Source organism: Lissotriton vulgaris, chromosome 6 (assembly GCF_964263255.1).
Source record: "Lissotriton vulgaris chromosome 6, aLisVul1.2, whole genome shotgun sequence".
Lineage (NCBI taxonomy): Eukaryota > Metazoa > Chordata > Amphibia > Caudata > Salamandridae > Lissotriton > Lissotriton vulgaris.
The window spans coordinates 502,113,412-502,137,395 of NC_141694.1; the positions used below are offsets into that span (position 1 = coordinate 502,113,412).

At 44.1% G+C, this 23,984-nt stretch overlaps 1 protein-coding gene across 1 annotated transcript in view; it reads right to left on the reverse strand.

The window, feature by feature from the left end:
- LOC147707493 (CD109 antigen-like) overlaps positions 1-23,984 on the reverse strand; it is an 899,009-nt gene that overhangs the window by 653,149 nt on the left and 221,876 nt on the right. The window contains exon 3 of the mRNA XM_086926509.1: positions 18,328-18,356. Coding sequence (XP_086782635.1) covers positions 18,328-18,356 — 29 coding nt within the window. The remainder of the gene's footprint in view (positions 1-18,327; positions 18,357-23,984) is intronic.

Below are 23,984 nucleotides of genomic sequence, written 5' to 3' on the forward strand. Positions count from 1 at the left end.
GTCTTTGAGGTTAGTTGCTCTTTTGTAAGCAAAACGTGGTTTGTCCCATTTCCTTGTTCCAGAGTTGATGATTTTCCAATTTCGTTGTATGATGTTGGCTAGCTGGTTAGATGCCGTGTTGTAAGTGGTCACACAGGTCAGGGTAGGTTCTTCCTGTGGTTTCTCAAAAGTTTCCAAGAGTGCCTCTCTGTTCTGGTTCCTTGCTCTTTTACAAGTTGTGTTTATTATTTTCGAAGGGTAGCCACGGTCCTTAAGTTTGTGTATCAGGTCGTTAGATTGCAGTTTGTAGTCCTGAATATTGCTGCAGTTACGTCTAATGCGTAAAAATTGCCCATAGGGCAGATTTTCCCTCAGGTGTCGGGGTGAAAACTGTCAAATCTTAGCAGGGAGTTCCTTGCTGTGGGCTTGTAGAAAGTGGTAGTAGTGAGACTTCCATTGTCTGGTTTGATATTCAGGTCAAGGAAAGCTAGTTCGGTGGAAATGCTAGTGCTTGTAAAAGTAGGAGTCTTGGTGGTTCATCCAGAGCATGAAGTTGTCCAGTTGTTCTTGGTTGCCTTCCCATACGAGGAGGATGTCGTCAATATATCGACACCACATTTTTATATTGGCAGAGTAAGGATTGTTGCGTTGCTGTATGTAGGTATGTTCAAAGTGTGCCACGTACAGGCCTGCCACGCTGGGGGCAAAAACGCTGCCCATGGATGTACCATTGGTCTGCAGGTAGTAGGTTCCTTCGTATTCAAAGTATTTCTCCTTGAGAGCTAGGGTAGCACAGTCCAATATGAAACTGCGGGGGGTGTTATATTCCCAAGGGCTTGCCATAAGGACATCGTGTAGTACCTTTAGTGTCGCGTCCTGTGGTAAGCTGGTATATAGGCTCTCTATGTCTAGTCCTACTAGTAATTCAGTGGTAGGATTGAAGTTGATGTCTTTGATTACACTCAAGAGGTGTTTGGTATCCTTGATGTAGGAAGGAGTTTTTTGAACCAAAGGGTTGAGGAAGAAGTCACAGAAATGCGACAGGGGTTCTAATAGTGACTTTATCCCAGACACGATGGGTCTGCCGGGTGTTGGGGTGATACCCTTGCGTATCTTTGGGACTGTATAAAAATACGGAGTCTTTGCATTTTTAGGACATAGGTAGTCCGCCTCTTGTTTAGAGATCTTTTCCGTGTCTTTGGCATTTTTGACCAGGAGATTAATAGTGTTTTGTAGTTGCTCAGTTGGGTCCTTGTTGAGGCGTTTGTAGTTCCTAGTATCACTTAAGAGTCTTTTGCACTCTTGGTCATAGTCAGTTTTGTTCATGAGGACTATGCCGCCCCCTTTGTCCGCGGGTTTGATGACGAGGTTTGGGTCATTTTGTAGACGTTGGATGGTGGTCCTGTCTTTGTTAGATTGGTTGTTAAATGTCTCCTTGTGTTGTAGTTGTTCTACTTCTGTATATACTGCCTGTTCAAATGTTAGAATTTCAACCGGGATACTTCCCGGTGGAGGAATAAAAGTGGATTTTGGTCTGAGGCCTGTCTCGTTAGGGGTGTCCTCACTGTCATTATTGATGTTGTCTTTTTTCTCAAAAAATGCTTTTAATTTGAGTTTCCTGAAGAACTCAGCGAGTTCTACATGTAATCTGAAGGTGTCCAGTCTGGTGGTAGGGACGAACGACAGGCCTTTATTGAGTACTTCTGTTTCCTCCGTGGTTAATTGTGTGTCAGACAAGTTGAATACAAGTGGACATGGGGGTTTTATTTGCTTGTTCCCGGTTGATCCCTTGTTTTGTTCCTGGTGTTGGAACTCACTGGTTCTTCTTCCGGTGCCCATTGAACGTGCCCCGGGTTCCGCCTTTTCCCCCGTCCTCTCCTGCCCTGGGATAAAAAAGGATATCTTTGGTTCTGGTTTCCTGGAAAAAGGGCATGTTTCCTGGAGGGTACATTTGGGGGTAGCCAAAGTATGGAGGTGGTAGATGACCGAAATGGGGTGGTGGTGGGGCAAAATTATGGTTTTGGGGCGGACCTTGCCAAGGTTGTTGCCAGTATTGTCCTCGTCGACCCCTGCCTCTGGATTTGTTTGATCCTGAGCTGGAGTTGCTTGAGATAGAGCTATTATCAGAGTTCTCAGAGGATTTCTTGGGTGGGGTGTAGTCATCATCTGCATACGGGTAGGTTTTGGAGTAGCTAAATCTTTTCAGATCCTTTTCAATTTTTTTTATTTTGGTCTGGGATAGGTAATCTTTATATTCGGCTATTTCGCGATTTTGGCCATCAAGTTTTTTCTTAAAGCCCGTCACAGTAGTTTTGAAGTGTGACTCTGTTGCTTGGATCTCTATCATGATGGCATCTGATAGGCGTTTCGCGGTTTTTATAATGAGGACTAACCAGTCCCTGGTACAGTGCCAGGCGATCTGGGCCCAATCTTTACGGAATGCTGCGTCGTCCAGGAAAATCCTAGGGGCATTATAGCTGTTTTAGCCATCTTATTTTACATGAGCTATCTACCCTGACTACATCTAGGAAACCAGCCGCATACTCTGCTAGCTCTGGGGTTGTCCATAGCCTCCGCCAGTACAGCAAAGGGTGCAATTTTGCAATTTCTGCGATTGGATTCCGCCCCAGATCAATCAATAATGGCCGTGTCTGGGTACTCTGGGGCAATCTCGCTATGTTTCTCAGAATCTTATTTTCCGAAATTGTTAGTTTGGCTAAGTTCTCATCACCCCAAAGTTCAGCACCATATAAGGCAGAACTAATTACCTTCATGTTGAATATCTCCATGGCGGGGTTAATTTTCTTAGTAAAAAAGGTGTTATATTCTTTTAACAGTATCCCTGCCAGTTGTCTATGTTTCAATGATACTAAATCAACTTGATGTATCCATCTTAGCCCCTCCTGCATATTAACACCTGGGTAAGTGAACTCTTTGACCTGATCAAGCATGATGTTATTTAATCTAATGCCCCCTTTGAACACCCTATGTGGGTTAAAAGTCATCAGTTTTGTTTTGGACACCTTGACCTCCAATCCCCGTTGAGCACAAAACTCTTTAAAGATTGAGAGGGCCATTTGAAGCCCGCTCTGTGTTTTTGAGAGGATCATAGTGTTGTCCGCAAACATCAGGATGGGTACCTTTTCACCTGCCAATGTCGGTGCATCAGTGTTAGTTAATTTCATGCAGTTCACTATCCCGTTTATATACAAATAGCAGCCCGTCCCGACGTTGTCTGGGTATAAATTGCTGCCGGCCAGTAGTAATTGTTTTGTAGGATTTTGTTTAGATAGCATTTCTTATCTGTGACAGGCCTGTGAAACGCTCCGATTCACAGTGCACTGCTGATGCACTTAAGAGTGCGCATTCAGTAGTGTGTGAACTCGAGTTTCCCTACTTTATTTTTCCTTGCAATATTATATAGCGCGAACTTGACAACATGGCATGAGCACAATTTACATTACAGAAGAACACATTCATTTGTGGTATTATTATTATTGTTATAATTATTATGTTTCTTATATAGCGCCTGAATCAACCCCCGAAGGGGTATCTCCGCGCTTGCCTTGGGAACCTGTCCTGGCTTTTCCCTGTGAGATAGCCCCTACAGGGCATCCCCAAGGTGAAAGCCAGGCATCCCGCCACGGGGGGGGGCGTTGTGGAGATTAAGCAAGCTTAATGCCCAGAGTTGCAGAGTGTGAACCCATGATTAGGTCAGGCACCGAAGCGAGAATTATCGAGTCCATGGACATTTGAGCTCAAGACCCTGCCGCGTCGGGAATTGAACCCTGGTCCCGGGTCTGACCTCTGCTTCAGGGTCTGCCTGCTCTAACCAGTGAGCCACACTTCTCCAGTGGGCACGGGGAGACAAAGCGATTTGCCTGGAATCACAGGATGTTGAGCTGATGCCGAGATTCGTACTGAGAGGAAGGAGTCCCAGTGTCTGTGTAAGTTAATGTTAAACAATCAAAACAAATAATTAACAACACATTAAATGAGTCCACATTGTTTTAATCACAACAAGACTGGGTATATTGAATATACACAAGAATAAATCAATAGGTACAATTGGTTGTACAGTGCCCCAAGGAGGATAGGGAAAGGTGGTGGTAGGTGATCAGGTGAGGATGAGGTAGTGAAGTAGAATAAGTGACAGTAAAATCAATGAATCAAGAACACTGTATTTGTGAATCGTATACAGTGTGGTGGACCAGTGGTTCATGACAATTAGGTTAAGGGATCATACTTCACATAAAACAATAAATGAAACAATTGATGGCGTGAAGTTGATAGACCAATGGGCGGTTGTCAACGTTTCGACCCTCTAAGTGATGCAGGGGTTAGTTGAACCCTTGCTGTGGGGTCTTCATCAGGACAGAAAAGAGGGGCAGGCAACCTATTTAGGTATATAAAGTACAGAATTATAATTCAAAGTAGTGGGATGTGCCTCATGATAACTCATTAACGCACACTTATTAAGGCAATTTGAATGGAATTAATCTCAGAATATCATCAAACTAATATTAAGAGCCCTAAACAGGAACTTAGTTAATTAAAAACAAATGATTACAGAATTATGATTCAAAGTAGTGGGATATACCTCATGATAACAGATTAACGCACATTTATTCAGGCTATTTGGATGGAATTGATCTAAGGATATCATCAAAACAGGAACTTGATTAGTTAAAACAGGTTTAAGGGAGAATTGAATCTATTATGAAGGAGTCAAGATCACATTGGTATGAGCGAGCGTAAAGAGCCAGAAAACGGTCCGGAGGTTGACATCGGCTTATTCGCTAATACGATAGTGCAGGGAGGAATACCTTGATATGCGATATACAATGGCGTGGTCTCAAGCCATCAATCGGTTGGATCCTATCATGCAGGTAGTGTCTAAAATAGAACATATAGATCGAGGCTTGGTGGGTCACAATGAACCATGATTTGGCATTTAAAACAATCACGGTAAAGATGAATTACAAAGTAACTTACCCTGTGGTAATTATCAAACTTTTCACTGAATTGCAGCGAAGGGTTAATGAGGTGACTGTGGTTCCTGTGGGTACAAGGGGGGGAAAAAGAAATCACTCTCTATCCCTACAATAATGAATGAGAAGAGGTGCCGGACAGAAGGATTGACTGCTTACCCGGGACTGGGAAAACGCATCAGGGACCGGCCATAAATCAGGAATCCGGAAGTTCTAAAAAGAAGATTAAGTGGGCATTACTATCTCAGATATCGGATAACAATGGCCGGATAGTAACCTAGAAGAGCGGAAATGCCCCGCGGTGGTAAACTTACTTGGAAAATGCCGACTCAATCGTGCAACGGACGCCGCTCGCAGTCGCAATGGCGAACCGTTGTTCCTGTTTCTCATATCACCATGGTAAACGTACCACGTGGTGTATGTACAGCTTAACGATATAGAAAAAAGACTGCGCGTTAGCGCGGTCAGACGGAGGAAATTGTTGACATTTGGGAGATTTAGGAGATTCAAATTAACCTATTTATAAAATCAATGTCATCATTAAGATACAAATAATTGTAGAATATTAGGACATATTAGGAGACCTTGAATGTTAAACGCCCCGCGAGAGAGCCATTAGTACTGGTATGCAAATGATGTTGTGCATATCGTCATTTACAGGTTGACGCAAGTTAGTAAAAAGTTATAGAATGATAACGTACACCATTACTGACCAATACTACCATCACATGCACGGTCAGAGTAAGTAATTAAAGCGAACAGTTATTCGGACTGACCCTACTAACAATAACATCGCTCATTACTTAACAACAAATTCTGTCAGGGCTCAGGTACATCAGAATGGGGTCAAGGCATTACATCTTACCCAGTCAAGGTCTAGAGAGGAAAGTACACATCCGACATGCAGTACCATGGAAATTAAAAGTTCATCAAAAATTGTTATGGTGAATGTTCTAAAACTTCCAGTGACAAACTGGCCAGAGAGTGAGGATTCCCTAATAAACAAATCAATTCACTGGATAAGGCATGTGAGAGGGTGCTGGTCGGTGATTAGGGAAGATGTAGTTAGAGCCCGTAGGTTAGTAGCATCAGCAAATTCCCTGGATAGTACTGAGCTCACGATGGCTAGGGCACATATAGCGGAAAACCTCTTTGCCCTAGAATTTCGCACTAGCGCACCAGGACCATCAAATATACAGTTTAGGTGCCCATCGAGCGAAGGTGATAATGTTCGCCAACATGGGTTCGAGTTTCCCAGACCTATTTGGAGAATCATCACTAGAAAATATTGATTGACTTGTGTGTAATCTGGATAAGGGGCAGCAGGGCAAAGTGGTTATGGATGTGGCCCCCTAAACTATTCCATCTGGGTATGATTGCCAATTAGTAGAGCTGGAACAAGTCATTGGAGTGGAACCCTTGTCAAGCATTCGAAAAGTAGGGAATAGGCAGGATAGTACGCTAAGTCTAAGCATACCAGTTGCAAACATCAAATCGGCGACATAGGGGCCCAAACCTTTGTGGCAGGTAATCTCAGGAACCACAGCACCAATCACAACACCCAATACAGCGTTGGAAAGGGCAGTTGCAGCAGAAGGACATAGGCTATGCAGACGCCCACCATATACATTTAAAAGGTAAAAGAAACGTGCCAGCAAAGTAGTCCCTTGTGGGCGTGTCTGCGTTGTGCTGTGGGCATGTGCTGGGGGCGTGACAAACGCTGGAAGCGTGTGGTACGTTCCACCCTTCATGCCATGTCTCATATTGTGTGCTAATCCTACCCTGCTCCCTTTAAATTCCCCTGCACCCCATAATCATAACCCACCCTTACTCCTTAAAATACCCCAACACCCTTAAACACTAACCCATCTTAACCCTATAAATATACCCTGTACCCCAAAACCCAAACCTATCCCTAAACCCTAAAAATACCCCTGTACCTCAAAACCCAAACCTAGCCCTGAACCCTTTAATACCCCTGTACCTCAAAACCCAAACCTACCCCTGCAACCTAAAAATACCCCTGTACCTCAAAACCCAACCTACCCCTGCAACCTAAAAATACTCCTGTACCCCAAAACCCAAACCTTGCCCTGAACCCTAAAAATACCACTGTACCCCAAAACCCAAACCTACCCCGGAACCCTAAAATAAGCCTGTACCCCAAACCTAGCCCTGAACCCTTTAAATACCCCTGTACCCCAAACCTCAAACCTACTCCTGAACACTAAAAATACCCCTGTACCCCAAAACCCAAACCTACCCCTGAACCCTAAAAAGACCCCTGTACCCCAAAACCCATGCCTATCCCTAAACCCTAAAACTACCCCTGTACCCCATAACCCAAAACTATATCTCAGCCCTTAAAATAACCAAACACCCCAACACATATACCTCAGTACCTCCAAAACATATACCCCTATACCCATACTTACCTTATCCAAACATTTAAAAAAAACATGCTTTTAGCATTCATGCATTTACAACAAATTTCGTTGTAAATGTATGCGTGGTAAAAGCATATAAAATGTAATGCCATGCGTTATAATGGCATTGCGGAGTCATGGTACTTTCGTAATGAAAGTATGCGGAGTCATGGTATGCGGAAAGAAAGTTGCGGAATAATAGATGTTTACCCTCCCCCGGTAAGTACATTGGTGGCACGGCGGCCCAGATCTCCAGCAACATACTCATATTTTTTCAACACCCATTTGAAAAATGTACAGGTCTCTTTCATTGATGGCCAGCACCGACATACACTTTTAGACACACCTCCCACCACACGTTCTAGATTTGTGAACTTTAGAGCCGGGGAGCTACGTTCAAATCTCGGCATCAGCTCAACATCCTGTGATTCCAGGCAAGTTGCTTTGTCTCTCCGTGCCTACCACAAATGAATGTGTCCTTCTGCAATGTAAATTGTGCTCATGCCATGTTGTCGAGTTCGCGCTATATAATATTGCAAGGTAAAATGAAGTAGGGAAACTCGAGTTCACACACTACTGAACGCGCAATCTTAAGTCCATCAGCAGTGCACTGTGAATGGGAGCGTTTCACAGGCCTGTCACAGATAAGAAATGCTATCTAAACGAAATCCTACAAAACAATATACTACTGGCCAGCAGCAATTCATACCCGGACAACGTCGGGACGGACTGCTAGTGGTTATATAGTTTACTAGCTTCCCATTTCTTCCTCACTTTATTCTCTAGGATATTTGTAAGTATTTCTTTTTGTTTTTGCCTTTCCTTCTCTAGTTCTTCTTTATTTGTTATTATATGCTCTGCTGCTATTTGTGTATCAAGTTGTTTTATAGCGTTTTCCACGTCTCTTATTTCTTGCTTTGAAATTTTTGATCTGTCTGCCCCTATGCTTAGCAATTTACCTCTGATTACTGCCTTGTAAGTGTCCCAGGTAATTTGTTTTGAGGTCCCAAATGTATTATTCTCAAAAAAATTATCTGTCTCCGTCCTAAGTTCTTGTAATAATTGTGGATCTAATAATATAGAGCGGTCAACAGTCCATCTAGCTTGTGAGTTGTTTTTTGTCGTTTGTATTTTAAATTGGACTGCTGAATGATCGGACAGGTGAGCTGGCAGGTGCTCTATTCTCGTGACATTTTCTTGTAAACTTCTGTTTATTAGGAAGTAATCAATTCTTGATTTGTGTCCTAATTTTTGGTTGTGAAAAGTGAAGGCCTGTCTTTTGTCACTTTTCTCTTTCCACATATCCACCAGATCCAAATCTTTTGTTCAATGTCCCAGCCACTCCGTCATTTTTGGTAAGTTTGCTTGTCTTCCCGGGGGGTGATCTTTCTACTTTAGGATCTATGATTATGTTATAATCACCCCCTAATATTATTGGGGAGGTTGCTGATAGCAGCTGTGTGTAAAGCTTTTGAAGGGGGATTGGGTCGTCTTTATTTGGACCATAATAGCCTGCTATAGTATACAGATTATTATACATTCTTACCCTAGTTATTGCCCATCTACCCTTGTTGTCCACTTCTGTGTATTCTATCTTGACTTTGAGCGATTTCTTAAAAATTATTGCTATGCCCTTAATATTACAGTCTTGGTTGGTGCATACATAGGCATCAACCCAGCTCAGGTTTTTCATAATTTGATCCCATGCCGAATTTAGAAGGTGCGTCTCCTGCAATATAATGACCTCACTATCTGTTGTCTTCAGATATTCAAGGATTCTACTTCTTCTACTTTTGGTTCTTAGACCATTTACATTCCAAGAGAGTATACTGAATTCTTTAGAGATTGTCTTTATCTTTCTATGTTTCCTTTGGGTGACTCGTATTAGTGTTCATGTTTACAGGCACTGTAGACTCCTTCTTTTTTTGCGATGAGGAATTTTTTTCTGTTTTTTTCCCTAATTTGCTCCCCACCCGTGTTCTTTTTTTGTTTTGTATTTCTGCTTTTCTGTGTACATTTCCGTTACCCTCCCTGGGGAAGCCTCCCTTCTTTTTTTTGGGCTGTATTCTTCGCCCTCTTTGAGCTCCATACTACGCCTATTTCGAGCGATTCACCTTTCTTGTTCATGTTGCATCAGTCCGCATTTGATCCTTAATTTTCTCCAGGAAGTTTTCGACCTCCTTGGGGTCAATGATGTTGTACATTTTGTTCCTCCACATGATCCTGATGGCTGCAGAGAACTTCATTTGCACTGTAGCTCCGAGAGATTTTAGTTCCTGCATATGCTGTCCCAACTCCCATTGCCTGTCCTGAGTTGCCTTAGACATATCTGAGCGGATTCTGAAAGACCATTCGCCCTTATTGAAAGTACCCTTCCTTAGGGCCTCACTTAAGATTCTTTCTTTCAGAGTGTATGTTTTAAAATTAATTAGGATTTTCCTTGGTGTTTTCCTTTCTTTATTTTTGCCGAAAGGATCCCAATGTACCCTCTGTATGTCTTCTTCCAGTTCCGCTGCTTTTACCCAGGGGAAATATTCATCAAGGAGTGACACTGTGAATTTTTTTATGTCTATCCCTTCCTGATTCTCTGGAACATTTAGGATTCTGAGATTATTTCTTCTTGCCTGATTTTCTAGAGATTTGAGTTTCTCTTTCATGGTTTTGTCGCTTTCTCTTAATGCTCTAATCTCCTTTTGGTTGGTCTCCACCTTCTTGCTGAGAGCTCCTACCTCTGCTTCTACTGCAGTCACTATTTCCCCTAGCGCATTTAGTTTGGAATCTAGCGTCTCGCACACTTCCCGGATCTTGCTCTGGTTAGACTCTGAAACTGCGAATTTCTCTCTCATTTCCCCCAGCATCTTTTCCAGGAACTTCTCTGTTTGACTTACAGCAAGTTGTACTTGCGGGTCTTTTGGGGTGTGATCTGTGGTTTCTTCCACCGTATTGCTTACTGTCTGTGCTCCCGTAGATTCAGCAGATCGTGCCATAGTGGAGCCCCGAGGTACCTCAGCTTGCGATTGTGCAGACGTCTCTATCTCTTTATTCATATCTGGTCTGTTGTCTCTTATTAGATCAGTGTTATGATCTGCTTTAGGGCAGGGGTTTGAGGTAGAGTCAACGTTAATTTCTACAGGGGGTGAAAGTTTGCTATTTTCTTGTAGTGAAGGATGATTTTCCTGCGCCCCTTGAGCTCCCTTAACTTGCTGTTGTACCTTGAAAAAGGACCTTAGGGAGGGGGTCACTGATTTTTGTTTCTGTCTGTCCTTTTTCCAGATCTTTCCCCTTTGCTAATTTACTTTTTATTTTGGGGGTTTGAAACTCTAAATTAGGTTTCCCTTTGAATTTCCTTTTTGTGCTGCTAGGGGCTACACTCTGCTTTAGGGGAGAAAGTTGATTGTGTTTAAGGAACTGTCTGTTCCTGAGGCAGTAGCTTGATCTTATGCTTTTGCCCTGCTCAGCTTCTACTGCTTTTGCTAATTTAGGACAGATTAAGGAGGTTTGAGTTTCCCCACCCCCCCTCGGCTCCCAAAATGTGCAAAGAGCTACAACCTTTGTTGCCTTTCCTTCCTCCTTATACTGGCTCCCTCTGCACCCCTCGAGTGATTCCTCCCGCTCTCCTCCCCCCTCCAGATAGCTTCTTCATAGGGGGCTGTATTTTCCTCCAGTCCCGCTGTATTTCGATGCTTCCTAGGGTCTCCAAGGATCCTCAGCTTCACCGGGAGCGTTATAGGGGTGGTAGCCTCAGTTTCAGCCTCTGGTGCCGATGTGGTGGTGCCTTTGCGTCTCCTTGCCTCTCTGTCTCCAGCCTCGGCAGTTTTAGTGTCTGTTGTAGGAGTCGCACTACCGCTTTTCCCCTGGAACAGGAAGGGAGAGCTACCAACGTCCTTCTTTCGCTTCTCGGCAGACACAGTCGTGTCCGCGCTCATGGTGAAGGTCGCGCTTCCACTTTTCCCCCAGAACAGGAAGGGGATTCTTCCGGCGGCCCTTCTGCAGCCTCTACTCGCCTCCGAGGCAGCCGCCCATAGTCCAGAGTACGCTCTCAGGGCGCAGTGCAGAGCGTCTTTCACCATGGCTCCGCTCGAGTTAACTCCTGCTGGAAACCGATTTTGCATTCCGTTTTTGCTTGATTATTGCAATCTTAGTGCGCTGGAGCCCATATTAGAGAGTCTTTCCTTTACAAATGCGGCTTTGCGATGTGTAGGTGTATATTCCATGATTTATTCCGCAGCGAGCATGGAGCTCCCGACCGGACCTCTTAGCTGGCTGCCATCTTCCCCCCTTACACCAGGGTTAAATCTTGTTGGACCTTACATGGGTTTGGCCCACCCTGGTGTAGAGTGTTCGTGGATGACTGGTGTTCTTGCCCCCCCCCATCACCTCCTGATTCATTACTAACAATATCTTAAAATGGGAGATACCTATTTGTGCACTGCAACACTGGTAATTTGGTCTATATTGGCTATATCCTCATTAGACAATACTCCCTCCTTTAGGCTTTTATCTACTTTTCTTGCATTTGTTCTCTGGAACATAGCCGGGATGGTAGTAATGTGTGTCTTATCCACGCTTGCCAACTTATTAGTAGATGAATCACTAGGTCTTCCCTCTCTGGCTCTAGCTCAAGGATACCCTCACACTCTTCTATCAGGGTGTCTATCCTATCTAGGAAACAGTTGCTACTTACATTTGTTTGGAGTTTCCTTGCCCTTTTGCTTTTACCCCCCCCTGCTCTGCTTTGTGTCAGTACTTCCTGTCTACCCCCCATCCTCACCCACACCCAGTAACTTTCTTTTCCCATTCCTAGATATTATCGCACTACTTGCTGCAATATGATACTTATTGACTAGGGTGGTAATATAGTTCCAGTCTATACAGATCTCTGCGAGGGGTCAGAGACTCCAAATAGAACAGTCACGACTAGAATGGCAACAATGGTACCTGTGGGGGGGGGGGGGCGTCAGTCACAGCTGGATCTACAGTTCCATGCTTAGACCAGCAAGGCAGGATGGGACAGGCCTTGGAGGGGCGGTCCAGCCCTGCCTCTTCCTGCCACGGACGGGCCCGCCCTTGGCCGGGCTTTGCCCGGGCACTCCCGCAGTGCGGAGACCTGGATGGTTTTTATTCCCCCTTCGGGCGCGATTTCCTGCACGTCGCATCAGGCGCCACTGAGGACTGCTGGGAGATGTGGTCCGCTCCAGCTGTTCCCCTCACGGCGAGCGGACAGGCAGAGCGCTGATGGTGGCTGTTTCCCTCACGGTGGATTGGAAGAAGAAGCAGTGGCTCCTGGCGGTTCCCCTCATGGCAGAGCAGCTGTGGTAAGTGGTCTTTAGTGGTGCGTCCCGCGGTGCGGGAGGCCTGGATGGCTTTTATCCCGCCTCCAGGTGCAATATCCTGCTCGTTGCGCCAGCTGTGGTAAGTGGTCTTTGGTGGCCTGGGACATCATGGCAGCAGTTGGCCTAGAGCATCATGGCGTGCGATGGCCTGCCCCATCAAGGCAGCCATTGGGGTGGGCCATGATGGCAGCCATGCAACTGGGTCATCATGCCAGCCATTGGTCTGGGTCATGAGGTCAGTTGTCTAGTAGGTGTCATGTCTGGGCCATAAGGAGGGGCCCAGTTTGGCCACTGGGTCCGAACCTGCTGTCATCTGGTGAATGGCTGGTAGACATGATGGCTGAAGGGCAAGCCAGTGTAGCTAATTCTAACTTTTGTCTTCTCTTAGGTTCATGACCACCACATTCATGGAGAAACATTAGCTTCCTGGATTGACCCATAAGGTACAGGTAACTTATACCACCTTGGCTATCCAAGCCTAGGTTCCAGTAAGCAGATAGCACACCTGGGCATCTAGGGATGTATTACCGAGATGGAGTGTAACCTACTCAAATAAAGAAATGCTAAATAAGATGGGAGGAATGCTTGAAATCATTTTAGCCACTAATAATTATTCAGGGCCCTATCCCATTCTATAATTGTTTTTGCATGCCATGCCACCTCAACCAGAAACCAGTCATATGAACATCAGATTTAGCCCTGCTTCAATAGGAATAGTCAAGCCCAAAATGCCAGGCCAGATCCATTCTGAAATGGACGACAAGCAACCCTAGACCAGTTTCAGCCTATTTAGTCCTCCTCAGTAGGCTGAAGCTTGGCTCTAGTGAGCATGGGCCCCATATTAGGGTACACACATCAGACTTGGGATATCACAAGCCCAGTAACTGGTCAGTGTGGCCAATGTGGATGGTGTGGGCACCCTATGGAAGGCTGCTGATTTAATGTAACTGCTTTGTCTCCTTTGACCGGAGGTACTGCATGAAAAATATGCAAATGAAGGCTGCACCAATGTTTGCTGGGCATGCCTTCAGCCTCTGGCTGTATTTCTTTACATCAGGCCGTTCTGCTAAATATTTTCCTCTCCATTTGTTTTATTTAGGTTTTTTTTTAGCACTCACTGTGCATTTTTAGGTCTCGCCTGAGCCAGCGCATGCACTGCTCTGCAAGACATTTGGTTTAGGGCTTTTAAATTCCAAACACACGCTTATGCATGTGCTTTTTTTATCACTTGCTATTGGGTTTGCCTGCTGTCTTTCTAAGAAAGACAGCACGCAATTGGCCCAAGGCGGGTGCATGTCCCGCCTTTTGTGTCCTGTGGCCTAGGGTCCATGTGAGCGAGCAGCAGCGCGGCCGGGTGCCAGCTGCATACCTCGCATTCCTGCAGTGTGCGCACACCGCGCTTGTTGTGATCGCAGGTGCTAAAGCTTTGATTTTTGCCCTTGAATGAGGTAGTGGACTGCACGTTACTGTCTTTGAATTCGCATTCATTTGACAGAATTGCCATGCTGATTTCCACTTCATTTACCTCGACTGTCGAAACTGGGAGCTCTGAGAAATAGGACAATCCTCAACACCTATTTTAGTATTGCAGTATAATGGAGGGATTTAACATGGTTCCTCCAAATGAATTGCTGTTAATAGCACTGCTATTAGTGTGGTAACCTAGTGCCTTGGGATTACTTTCCAAGTGACATGCTGACGGGCTTCTGAAGGTTTCGCAGATTAGCTGCCCCTTTTTACGTGCAATAGCTGGAATGCTGACTCCTATCACAATATTTGGAAGCGCAGGGTGCCATTTTTCCTGGAGAACCGTTTCACAAGTGTGGAGCACTTCAGGCGCTCTGGGCCGGCATTTGTAGAGGCAGATAGACTGAAAGCAGTGCTTTCAATAACAGCGTGCCAGAGCCTTGTGATCCTGGGGACATGGTGCCCAGGACTTCGAATTATAATATTTACTCCGTACACATCAGAAACTGAATCGTTTTGTGAGCAAGTAAAGGCATTTTAATACTAACTTTTGTGATGCTTTTTATATCAACCTCGAAATGATGACAGGCCGATTCAGCATGCACTTAGCTATCTTAGAATCTGCGCCCCATGTACAAGACTTGTACAGCATGGGTCCCTACAGGGGCGTGACTATGAATAGTGCTGTAGGTGCAGTAGCACCGAGGCCAATGTAATCTAAGCTGCCTTCTAGACCCCAGTCATGACTTAACTTTCATACCCAGCCATAGGACAAAGGGCCTGAGTCCCTTGCGTGCATTAGTGTCCATGGCACCCTTTCCACGTCACTGTGTCCTTGAGGGCCATATCAAAGCCATATTTAGTTTCGTCATGTTGTTCACATTAGCATAGCATTCAGTGTGGCTATGGTAAGGTGCAGCAGCGATTTTCTGTAGTCCTAGGGTGACCTTGCAGGCTGTTTGGAGATTTGAACGACTGATCAGACGCTGCTCAAGTTCTCTCAACAGTGTGACGTGTGTTATGTCTCCCTCAATGACTTCACTAGTACCATATATGCTGTGTTGAGGCGTGCGTTGATTGAAAATGCTGAAGTAAACACAGTGACGACCATTTACATGTACGTTGCATGCCTGTGCTGCGTAACATGGTTTGAAACGCTTGTTTTTGTTGGTACAAGGTATAGCTATACGTCACGCCTGTGCTTTGCTTTATGATAGCTGTAGATATGCCTCATCTTCTGTTCAGCCTTCCGTGCTAGTGTTTGCGGGGAGCAGCTCTGACTGTCTCGGAGAGAAAAATACACAAGGCGTTACCAATACACAGAGGGGGCTCCCTGTAATGAACTCTGATGCTGGCATTTACTAGATAAGGTCATTGTGCTTAAGTCAGATGATTGCTGTATAAAGGCATGTGTTTTTAGCTGCTGGCGATGAAAAACCAAATACCCTTCAAAGGGCAGCTTAAATGAACTGCACTCAAAGCTTCTGAGAGGCCATTGCTTCTGATAGGGCAGTTTGACACACGCAAGCCAACGGTTGCGAAAGGATTAAAGCATGTCAGCTACTCCTGTCATCGACCTCTGCAGGATCGAAGGCTCAGCCAGCCTGCTGGGATTGGACCTGGTTGTCTGCAGATTACATACAGATCCCAGCATCAGCCCCTGCATCCATTACATTTTCTCGTCCTATGCATCTGTGGCACCTTACTCCAAGCTGTGCTCCACTGGCACATTTAGATGTAGTTGTACGCAGGCACAACCCTACAACAGCTTACTCTAAACACAACTCCTCCTGTTGTGTATCATCATGTGCACTACAAGGTTGCAAGCCATAGAGTTGGCTAAACGTTTGCTACCTCAAAAGCAAATTCAACAACTCATACGAACAGTAAACCCTATAACCACAGACCAAGTTAGGAACAACTCTTGGCACCACAAACGCGAAATCTGGCTCTATGACATCTAACTTGCTAAGCAATTACTGTCACAACCGCAGATCAATGTCAAATTAAACTAAACGTAAACAAAACAGACCCATATAAATACAGAATGGCAGCAGATCCACAAAATTGTCAACAATGAACAGACATTTAATGACTACCACTGTGGCACATATTTATATGCCACATAATTATCCTCTACTTAATGCAACAAATACACCCCAGATACCACTCAGTACCACATGATTACAAGCCACATAATTACACTCTACTCAATGCAACATAAATACACTTCACATATTACCAGTCAGTGCCACATAATTACATGTCACATAATAACAGTCTACTCAATGCTATATTTTTAAAGAACAAGGGAAACCCAAAAGGAATGCCACTAGGGTCCTTGGGCAGTAGTATATTTTACAGAACAGAGGACCCTAGTAATTAGAGATCAACTGAACGATAGATATATACTAAATAGTATATATGACTGCTGTCCAGCCGGACAGAGTTTTTTATTTTTCAATTTTTCAAATTAAGTGTGTAAGTATAACAGTTATACAAAAGTGGGCACAACCTGTGACCCACAAAGGACAAGACAAAACATATGACAGAACAATTATGTAAAAAGCGCACAAACGCGGTCTGTACTAGTAATCCATTTTACAGACAAGAATTAAATCATAGCAACCCATTGTTTAACACAATATGTGAATTGAAAAAAACATATGGTCCCCGCCAGAACCCACTTGACCGGCTATCAAGCAATGCCTGAAATATAAACCCTATCATGGATGCTGGATCCGCCGCAAAGACGAGCACTGCTTTATTATTCTAATTTGCACCGGCGAAGGCGCTGTGAGTAAGTTCTCACACGCAGGGACATTGCGGTAGATAACTTCTAGCTCTCACAGCTAAACTACCACGGTAGAAAGCCCGAGTACCCCCATGAATGCAATAATGCACAGTAAAGGGCTAATGAAATTGCTTTAAGCTTCCAAGACAAACCTGACATACCAGCTTTTGTCCTGATGATGATGCATACATTTAGAAATTGCATCGAAACGTCGTCGACCATATTGCACCATATGTTTTTTTCAATTCACATATTGTATTAAACAATGGGTTGCTATGATTTAATTCTTGTCTGTAAAATGGATTACTAGTACAGACCGCGTTTGTGCGCTTTTTACATAATTGTTCTGTCATATGTTTTGTCTTGTCCTTTGTGGGTCACAGGTTGTGCCCACTTTTGTATAACTGTTATACTTACACACTTAATTTGAAAAATTGAAAAATAAAAAACTCTGTCCGGCTGGACAGCAGTCATATATACTATTTAGTATATGTCTATCATTCAGTTGATCTCTAATTACTATAGTCTACTCAATGCAGCATAAATACACTCCACATAATACTACTGTGGCACATAATTACACGCCACATAATTACTCTATTCAATGCAACATAAATACACTCCACATAATACCATTCAGTGCCACATAATTACACGCCTCATAATTGCACTGTACTCAAGGCAACATACATACACGCCACATAAATGCACTCTATACCACATACCACCAATCAACATAAATGCACCATGACATAAATTCACTAAGCATAATTTCACTCAACACCACAGTTCCATGCCACACAATTCAACTCCATACATTTCCAATACACACCACATAATTACTAGGGGTGGGCGGAAGTCGCGTAAGGTACTTACGCGCAGAGGTACGGATATTGAACCAATCTCCTGCCTCTCCACATATTTCCGATTCGCGCCGCCCGCCCGCCGCCCGCCTTCCGCCCGCAATATTAAATGAGATTAAAAAGTCTAAAATAAGATTTAAATAAAACTTACCTTATCGCGGGGTCATCCTCGTCCATCTTCTTGGAACTCCGCATGCGCAGGAGCCTGCGCATTCCTCGCCAGCCTATACATTCACTTCTATTCTTCGACAGACATGAGCGTCAACTGCTTCTAAGTTTTAACACTGAATACTTGCTTACAGTCAAGTAAAAAAATGCATACTAATCTAGTGGGAAAAATATTGCAAAGGAGAATATAGATTCTAAAAGAAGCTCTCAAGAGGACAATAAGCACTTTAGTGCAATTTAAGACAATGACAAGTTTAACTGTTCGGAATTTACAGTTTTAGGATATAGCACATATTTCATACTTACTGCTGGTAGTATGAGTGTTCCAAAAGAACCTAAATGGAAAAAAAAAAATGGTTTTGAACTACAAGCACACAATGAGGGCACATAAATACACAAACAACATTTAGGCTAGGAATTAATTGTATAGTTATGGACATTGGACACATTATTGGTATTAACACATATGATTTCACAGTCTCGTTGATGTTCCTATTTTTAATAAAAATTAGCAGTCTCTGGTAACTCAGCATAAAAATTCATAACACGCACGTGTAGTGCATTGAAACAGCACATTCGTAAAAAGGAAATAATTTACAAACCTGTCAGTTAGGTATCTTAGAAGGAGGAAAGGAAATCTATATCACACTTTCAAAAATATTTCCATTTAAAAATTCAATAGAAACCAAACTGGGCCGCATATTTATGTAACTTTCACGGAGCTCAGCAAGTCACATTGGTGTGCTGCGTGAAAGGGAAATGGCAGGAATGCGCTGAATTTAACATAATATGACACATTTCTGTTCTTTCCTTTCACTGCCTTGAGCCGACGCAGGCAACCTTGCACTACGGTGCAAGCGTGCCTGCATTGCAAGCAGGGCTGTTTTTGTGCAGGAAGGAAGGAGCACCTTCTGCAGAAACACAATCCTCTGAGGTATTTTCCTCTTTCCATGTGTCCTGCAGAAGGCAGCACACACAGAAAGAAGAAAAACACAAATAAGGAAAGATATTTCTGATCCTTACACCTCAGGCGTAGGATTTTGACACATTCTCAGGTTCTCAGTAATGGTAAATCTGGAAGTGTGCCAAAATCTATGGGTGGAGGCTTTGGAACATCCACACTCCACCAATGGAATCCCTTCCTGGGGCAGAGTAATGCAACGCTGTGATTTGATCTGCGTTACTCTGGATTTATGACGACATGCAGGGCCGTGCAAGGTGACCATGCATGGCTTGGTAAATCCGACTTAGGCTTTGCATTGACCTTGCGTTGCACAAGGGCGACCAAAACCTTCATAAATATGCCACTTGGTCGCTTGATAATGTGAGCGTTTAGACAAGAGAGGGAATATCTTAGGTGACTAGATAAATATCTTCATCCACTTTTGCATGTCTCCAAAGGAACATTATTGGGCTGAAGAAAAAAGTACAACTCAATAAGAGTAGTAAAATCTATTGATAGTTAATTAAAACCATGTGGATAACCAGAAAAAAAGGGTAACATTCTTTGAAAGACCGACAAGGTACTGAAAAACAGAAGCTAATAAAGTTAATCCGACTGCCAGTGAAGAAACAACTAATACAACAATTACAAAGCAAGTACAAAAAATACTGATTTTGTTAAAATAAGTAGACAGTTTTAAAAATGAAGTCAGCCAAAGGTCAGAACATTTATCATGATTAAATACACTTTAACATTGAGGAGTATTCAATCTCTATCATAAACCTAACAAAGAGGCGCACACATTTTCTATTGTCTCCCATGCCCCCAAATAGAGCTCAGAGGTTAGCAAGAAGTTGAAGGCAGGTCTGATTGGCGGAAGGTTGGTCGAGAATCTTGAAACAGGGCTCCTGGGTATTTTTTTTTTTGTGTTCAAAGGTTTTTTATTAGGAGCTGCAAGAAATACAACAGTACAAGAAGACCAGTTCAAGAAACATACGTACAGTGCTATAATGAAATCATAAAAAAAGGGAATTATAAAATTTGCTACAAGTATCGTAAATTGCATTCTGTAGAACAGGCAAGTCCAGTTAAAAACATAAGTCCAGAAAAAACAAAGGGTCCACACATATTGTCTACTAGGCAGATGTAGACGAGTTGCGTCCATAGTTACACGATGTCTTGTATAACATGACCATTATCACATGACCTGAGGAGAAAAGAACACCAACATTGGAGAGCAGAGGCATCATGACCTATGCCTTTGTGTAGATCTATCCTGTATACATAGGAAAGATGCACGTGTCAACTATGTAAAAAAACGTTCAGAGTACCATGTGCTCAAATTCATGGAGGTTTGAACGCGTCAAAGTGGTCATCTAGTGTGGACCAGATTTTCCTGAGCGGCGGCCTCCATGGGGTAGAAGTTAAGGATATATTGTCCGCACCTCTTAAGTGGGAGACCCAATTTAGCCAGTGGGGAAAGGAAGCTTTGTTCGTGCTTTTCCAGTTATTAAGTATGATTTTGACCCCAGCCGTCAGCAGCAGGTCCAGTAGGGCTTTGTCATCATCATTGAGTGTGACGGCTTTGGCAAAACCTAGAACAAGCGTTGAAAATTCCCTTGGTAAGGTGATATGGAGCACTGTGTTTATGAAAACAAAGATCCTGTCCCAATAGGATGTAACACAGGGGCATTTGAAGGTTAGATGTTCCAGATCACCTCCCACATTCGTACAATTCCAACATGTGTTGTCAGGCTTGATTTTGTGAAGAAACAACCTCCTGGGAGTCCAGAAGGCCTTATGAAGCAGCCAGAACTTGGTCTGTGAGAGTGTAGGGCTAATTGTGTGGCGAGTGGTGGATTCCCAAGTGCTGGCCCAGATAGTGTCCGAGTTAGGTGTGGAGGAGAATGAGTCCCAGTATCGTTGGAGAGGTGCATTTAGGGTGGACGATTGTGGCCGCATTAGTTTGTACAGTCTAGAGACTTGGTGCCCCAATTTGTTAAGTGAGGTGAATAGACCTGGGAGGGAGGGGGGGGGCAGCCGTCAGGTTAGCCTTCGCTAGTGCTACTTTAATGTGTAAGAAGTTATAGAATTCAACGTTATGGAGTTGGAACTTATCCTGAATTTCTTTGAAGGTTAGTGGATGCGAGTTCTCGACGAGTTGGTGTGGGAATAAGATACCATTGACTATCCAGGTGGGGTAGTTTAGAGGTTTCCCTTTGTATATAATGGCGGGATTATGCCATAAAGACTCCCAAGAGGAGTGACGGAATTGATGCGGGAGGCATTTACTGACCTTTAGCAGAGCCAATTTAGTATTTTTGAAGATGGGCCCCGGACCTAGGCTGGGACAGAGTTTGGCGGTGAGTAGGGCGCAGGGGTTAAGACCCTCAAGAATAGACTTTTCCACAGCGAGCCACACTGTGGTATAGTCAGATTGGGAGGATATCCAATGTGACCCTTGTTTCGCTAAGAAGGCGATTTGGTAAATTTTGTAATCCGCCAGATTGACCCCTCCTAATTTCTTCTCTAGTCGTAGTTTTTTCAAACTGATTCTGGCTTTTTTGCCCTGCCAGAGAAATGCCGAGATGACTTTGTCCAATTTGGTGTGGAATACATTGGAAAGGAAGAGTGGGAGCATCGTGACAAGGTAGTTAACCAGGGGGGATATCATCATTTTTATAGTTTCAACACGGCCCCACCAGGTGATGAAGCGGGGTGACCATCCGTCCAACAGACTTTTGATTTTGTCCAGGGTTTTGTTCTCGTTATGTTTAAGGGTACTCAAAAGCTCATCAGTGAACTCGATCCCCAAATATTTAATCACTCCTGTTTGCCAGAATAGGCCCGAATTGCCCAGCACTTCTCTCGAAGTGTGGATATTAAGAGGTTTTACTTCGGACTTATCTCTGTTTAATTTGTACCCGGAGAGGGAGGAGTATTTATCTATTGAGGACATTAGCGTGGCAATGGAGTTGGCAGGGTTTTCGGTCGCTATCAGGATGTCGTCCGCATATGCTGCTAATTTGATGCGTGAGTTCCCAAAGGAGATACCCTCAATGTCCCTGTTATTTTTGATATCTGTAAGGAGTGGTTCAAGGGCTAAAAGAAAGAGAGCTGGTGATAGGGGGCAACCCTGTCTGGTCCCCTGGTACAGACGGAAGGGATCCAAGAGGGAGCCGTTAATAGCTATCCTGGCAGAAGGGGCAGAGTAGAGGGCCATCACCATCTTGATAAATGGGTCGCCAAGGTTGAATGAGTGCATGCACTGGCGTAGAAAAGACCACGAGACCTTGTCAAAGGCCTTTTCTGCATCTAAGGTTATCGCCACCATTGGTACAGAAGTGGATTTTGCCTTTTCTAGAATATGACACAATAATCTAGTGTTGTCGTTAGACATCCGGTTTTTTAGGAAGCCAACCTGCGAGGGGCTAATTAATTTGTGAAGGATGGTATTTAGTCTGGTCGCCAGTATTTTAGCATATATCTTACAATCTATATTTATCAGGGATATTGGACGGTAATTTTTAGTGAGTAGTGGGTCCTTCCCTTCTTTGGGCAATACTATAATTGTGGCCTCACTCATTGAAGGGGAAACTCCGCCACAGGCTGCAGTAGAGTTATAAAGCTTAAGGAGCGGAGGGTTAATTTGGTCTGCAAAGGCCTTATAGAAGGGTGCAGTGAAGCCGTCTGGGCCTGGGGCCTTATTATTCTTCAGGGTTTTGATTGCTGCCTTGAATTCTGAACTAGAGATTTGGGAGCCCAGCTGTGCACTGTCAGCTTCGGAAAGTTTTGGAAGGCGGAGTGAATTGAGGTAGTCCTTGCAGGTGGGTTAGTCTAATACCTTGTCATTTTTGTATAGATCTTCATAGAATGTCTTGAAGGTGTCGAGGATGTTTGACTGTTTAGTGTGTGTGACGTTGCATGAGTTTTAAATGGACGATATGGTAGACAATTTCTGTTTGTGTTTAAGGTAGGAGGCCAACAGTTTCCCGGCCCTGTTGCCTTCGCATAGTTTCAGGGCCTTAAAGCGATTAATCCAAACCCCCGTCCGTTTACTGGTGATGGTGTTGTATTCGTATTTTTTCTTGGTTAGCATATCTAAAACACATGAGTCAAGCGGGTTGGATTTGTGCTGAGCTTCTAGAGTGTCAATCTGGCGTTCCATAGACTCAAGTTCCTTATTAAGTGCCTTGTTAGTCTTGGCCCTAATGGCGATGATGACCCCGCGTATTGTGGCTTTCAGCGCATCCCACAGGGTGCTAGGTGAGGTGTCGGGGGTGTCGTTTAGGGAAAGGTATTCCTCAAATGCGTTCGATATTAGTAATTTGTTTGTGGGGTCTGAGAGTGTCTCCTCATTAAAGCGCCATCTCTTCGAGGGGAGGATCGATCTGGAACCAGCTAGTTTGGTGCGGATACAGGTGTGATCAGAGACTAACTTGGGGGCTATATCGGTCTCTTCTATAAGATGCGTGAAGGGGCTTGAGATCAATATGAAGTCGATACGTGAATAGGAGTTGCGTGGAGCAGAATAAAATGTGTAATCCCTACCGTCCGGGTGTTGTAGGCGCCATGAGTCTTTCAGGTGATACCTGTCACATAGACGAAGGAGGGCTTCATGTGAGCGGGAGGGGTGGAAAGCACACTTGGATTGTCTATCGAGAATTGGGTCATGGGGGAGATTAAAGTCGCCCCCCATTATCAACAAGTCATCTGAAGGGATAGGTTCTAATGAGCGGGTGACAGAGTTCTAGAATTCCGGATCGTCTGCGTTTGGGCCGTAGATATTTAGTATATGTAAGGGGTCGTCTTCCCTGAGAAGGTTAGTAATGGATAGCCTGCCTGCATCGTCATGGGAGTGTGAGACTAGAGTAAGGTTAGCTTTTTTCGCTAAGATGGTGATAACCCCTCCCTTCTTGTGAGATGCTGGTGAGGATAGTGTAGAAATGGACCCAAGAAGCCAAGTAGAAGTCTGTAGCTTTATTGGGACAGACAGCTTGAACAACCACCTTCAGCAGGA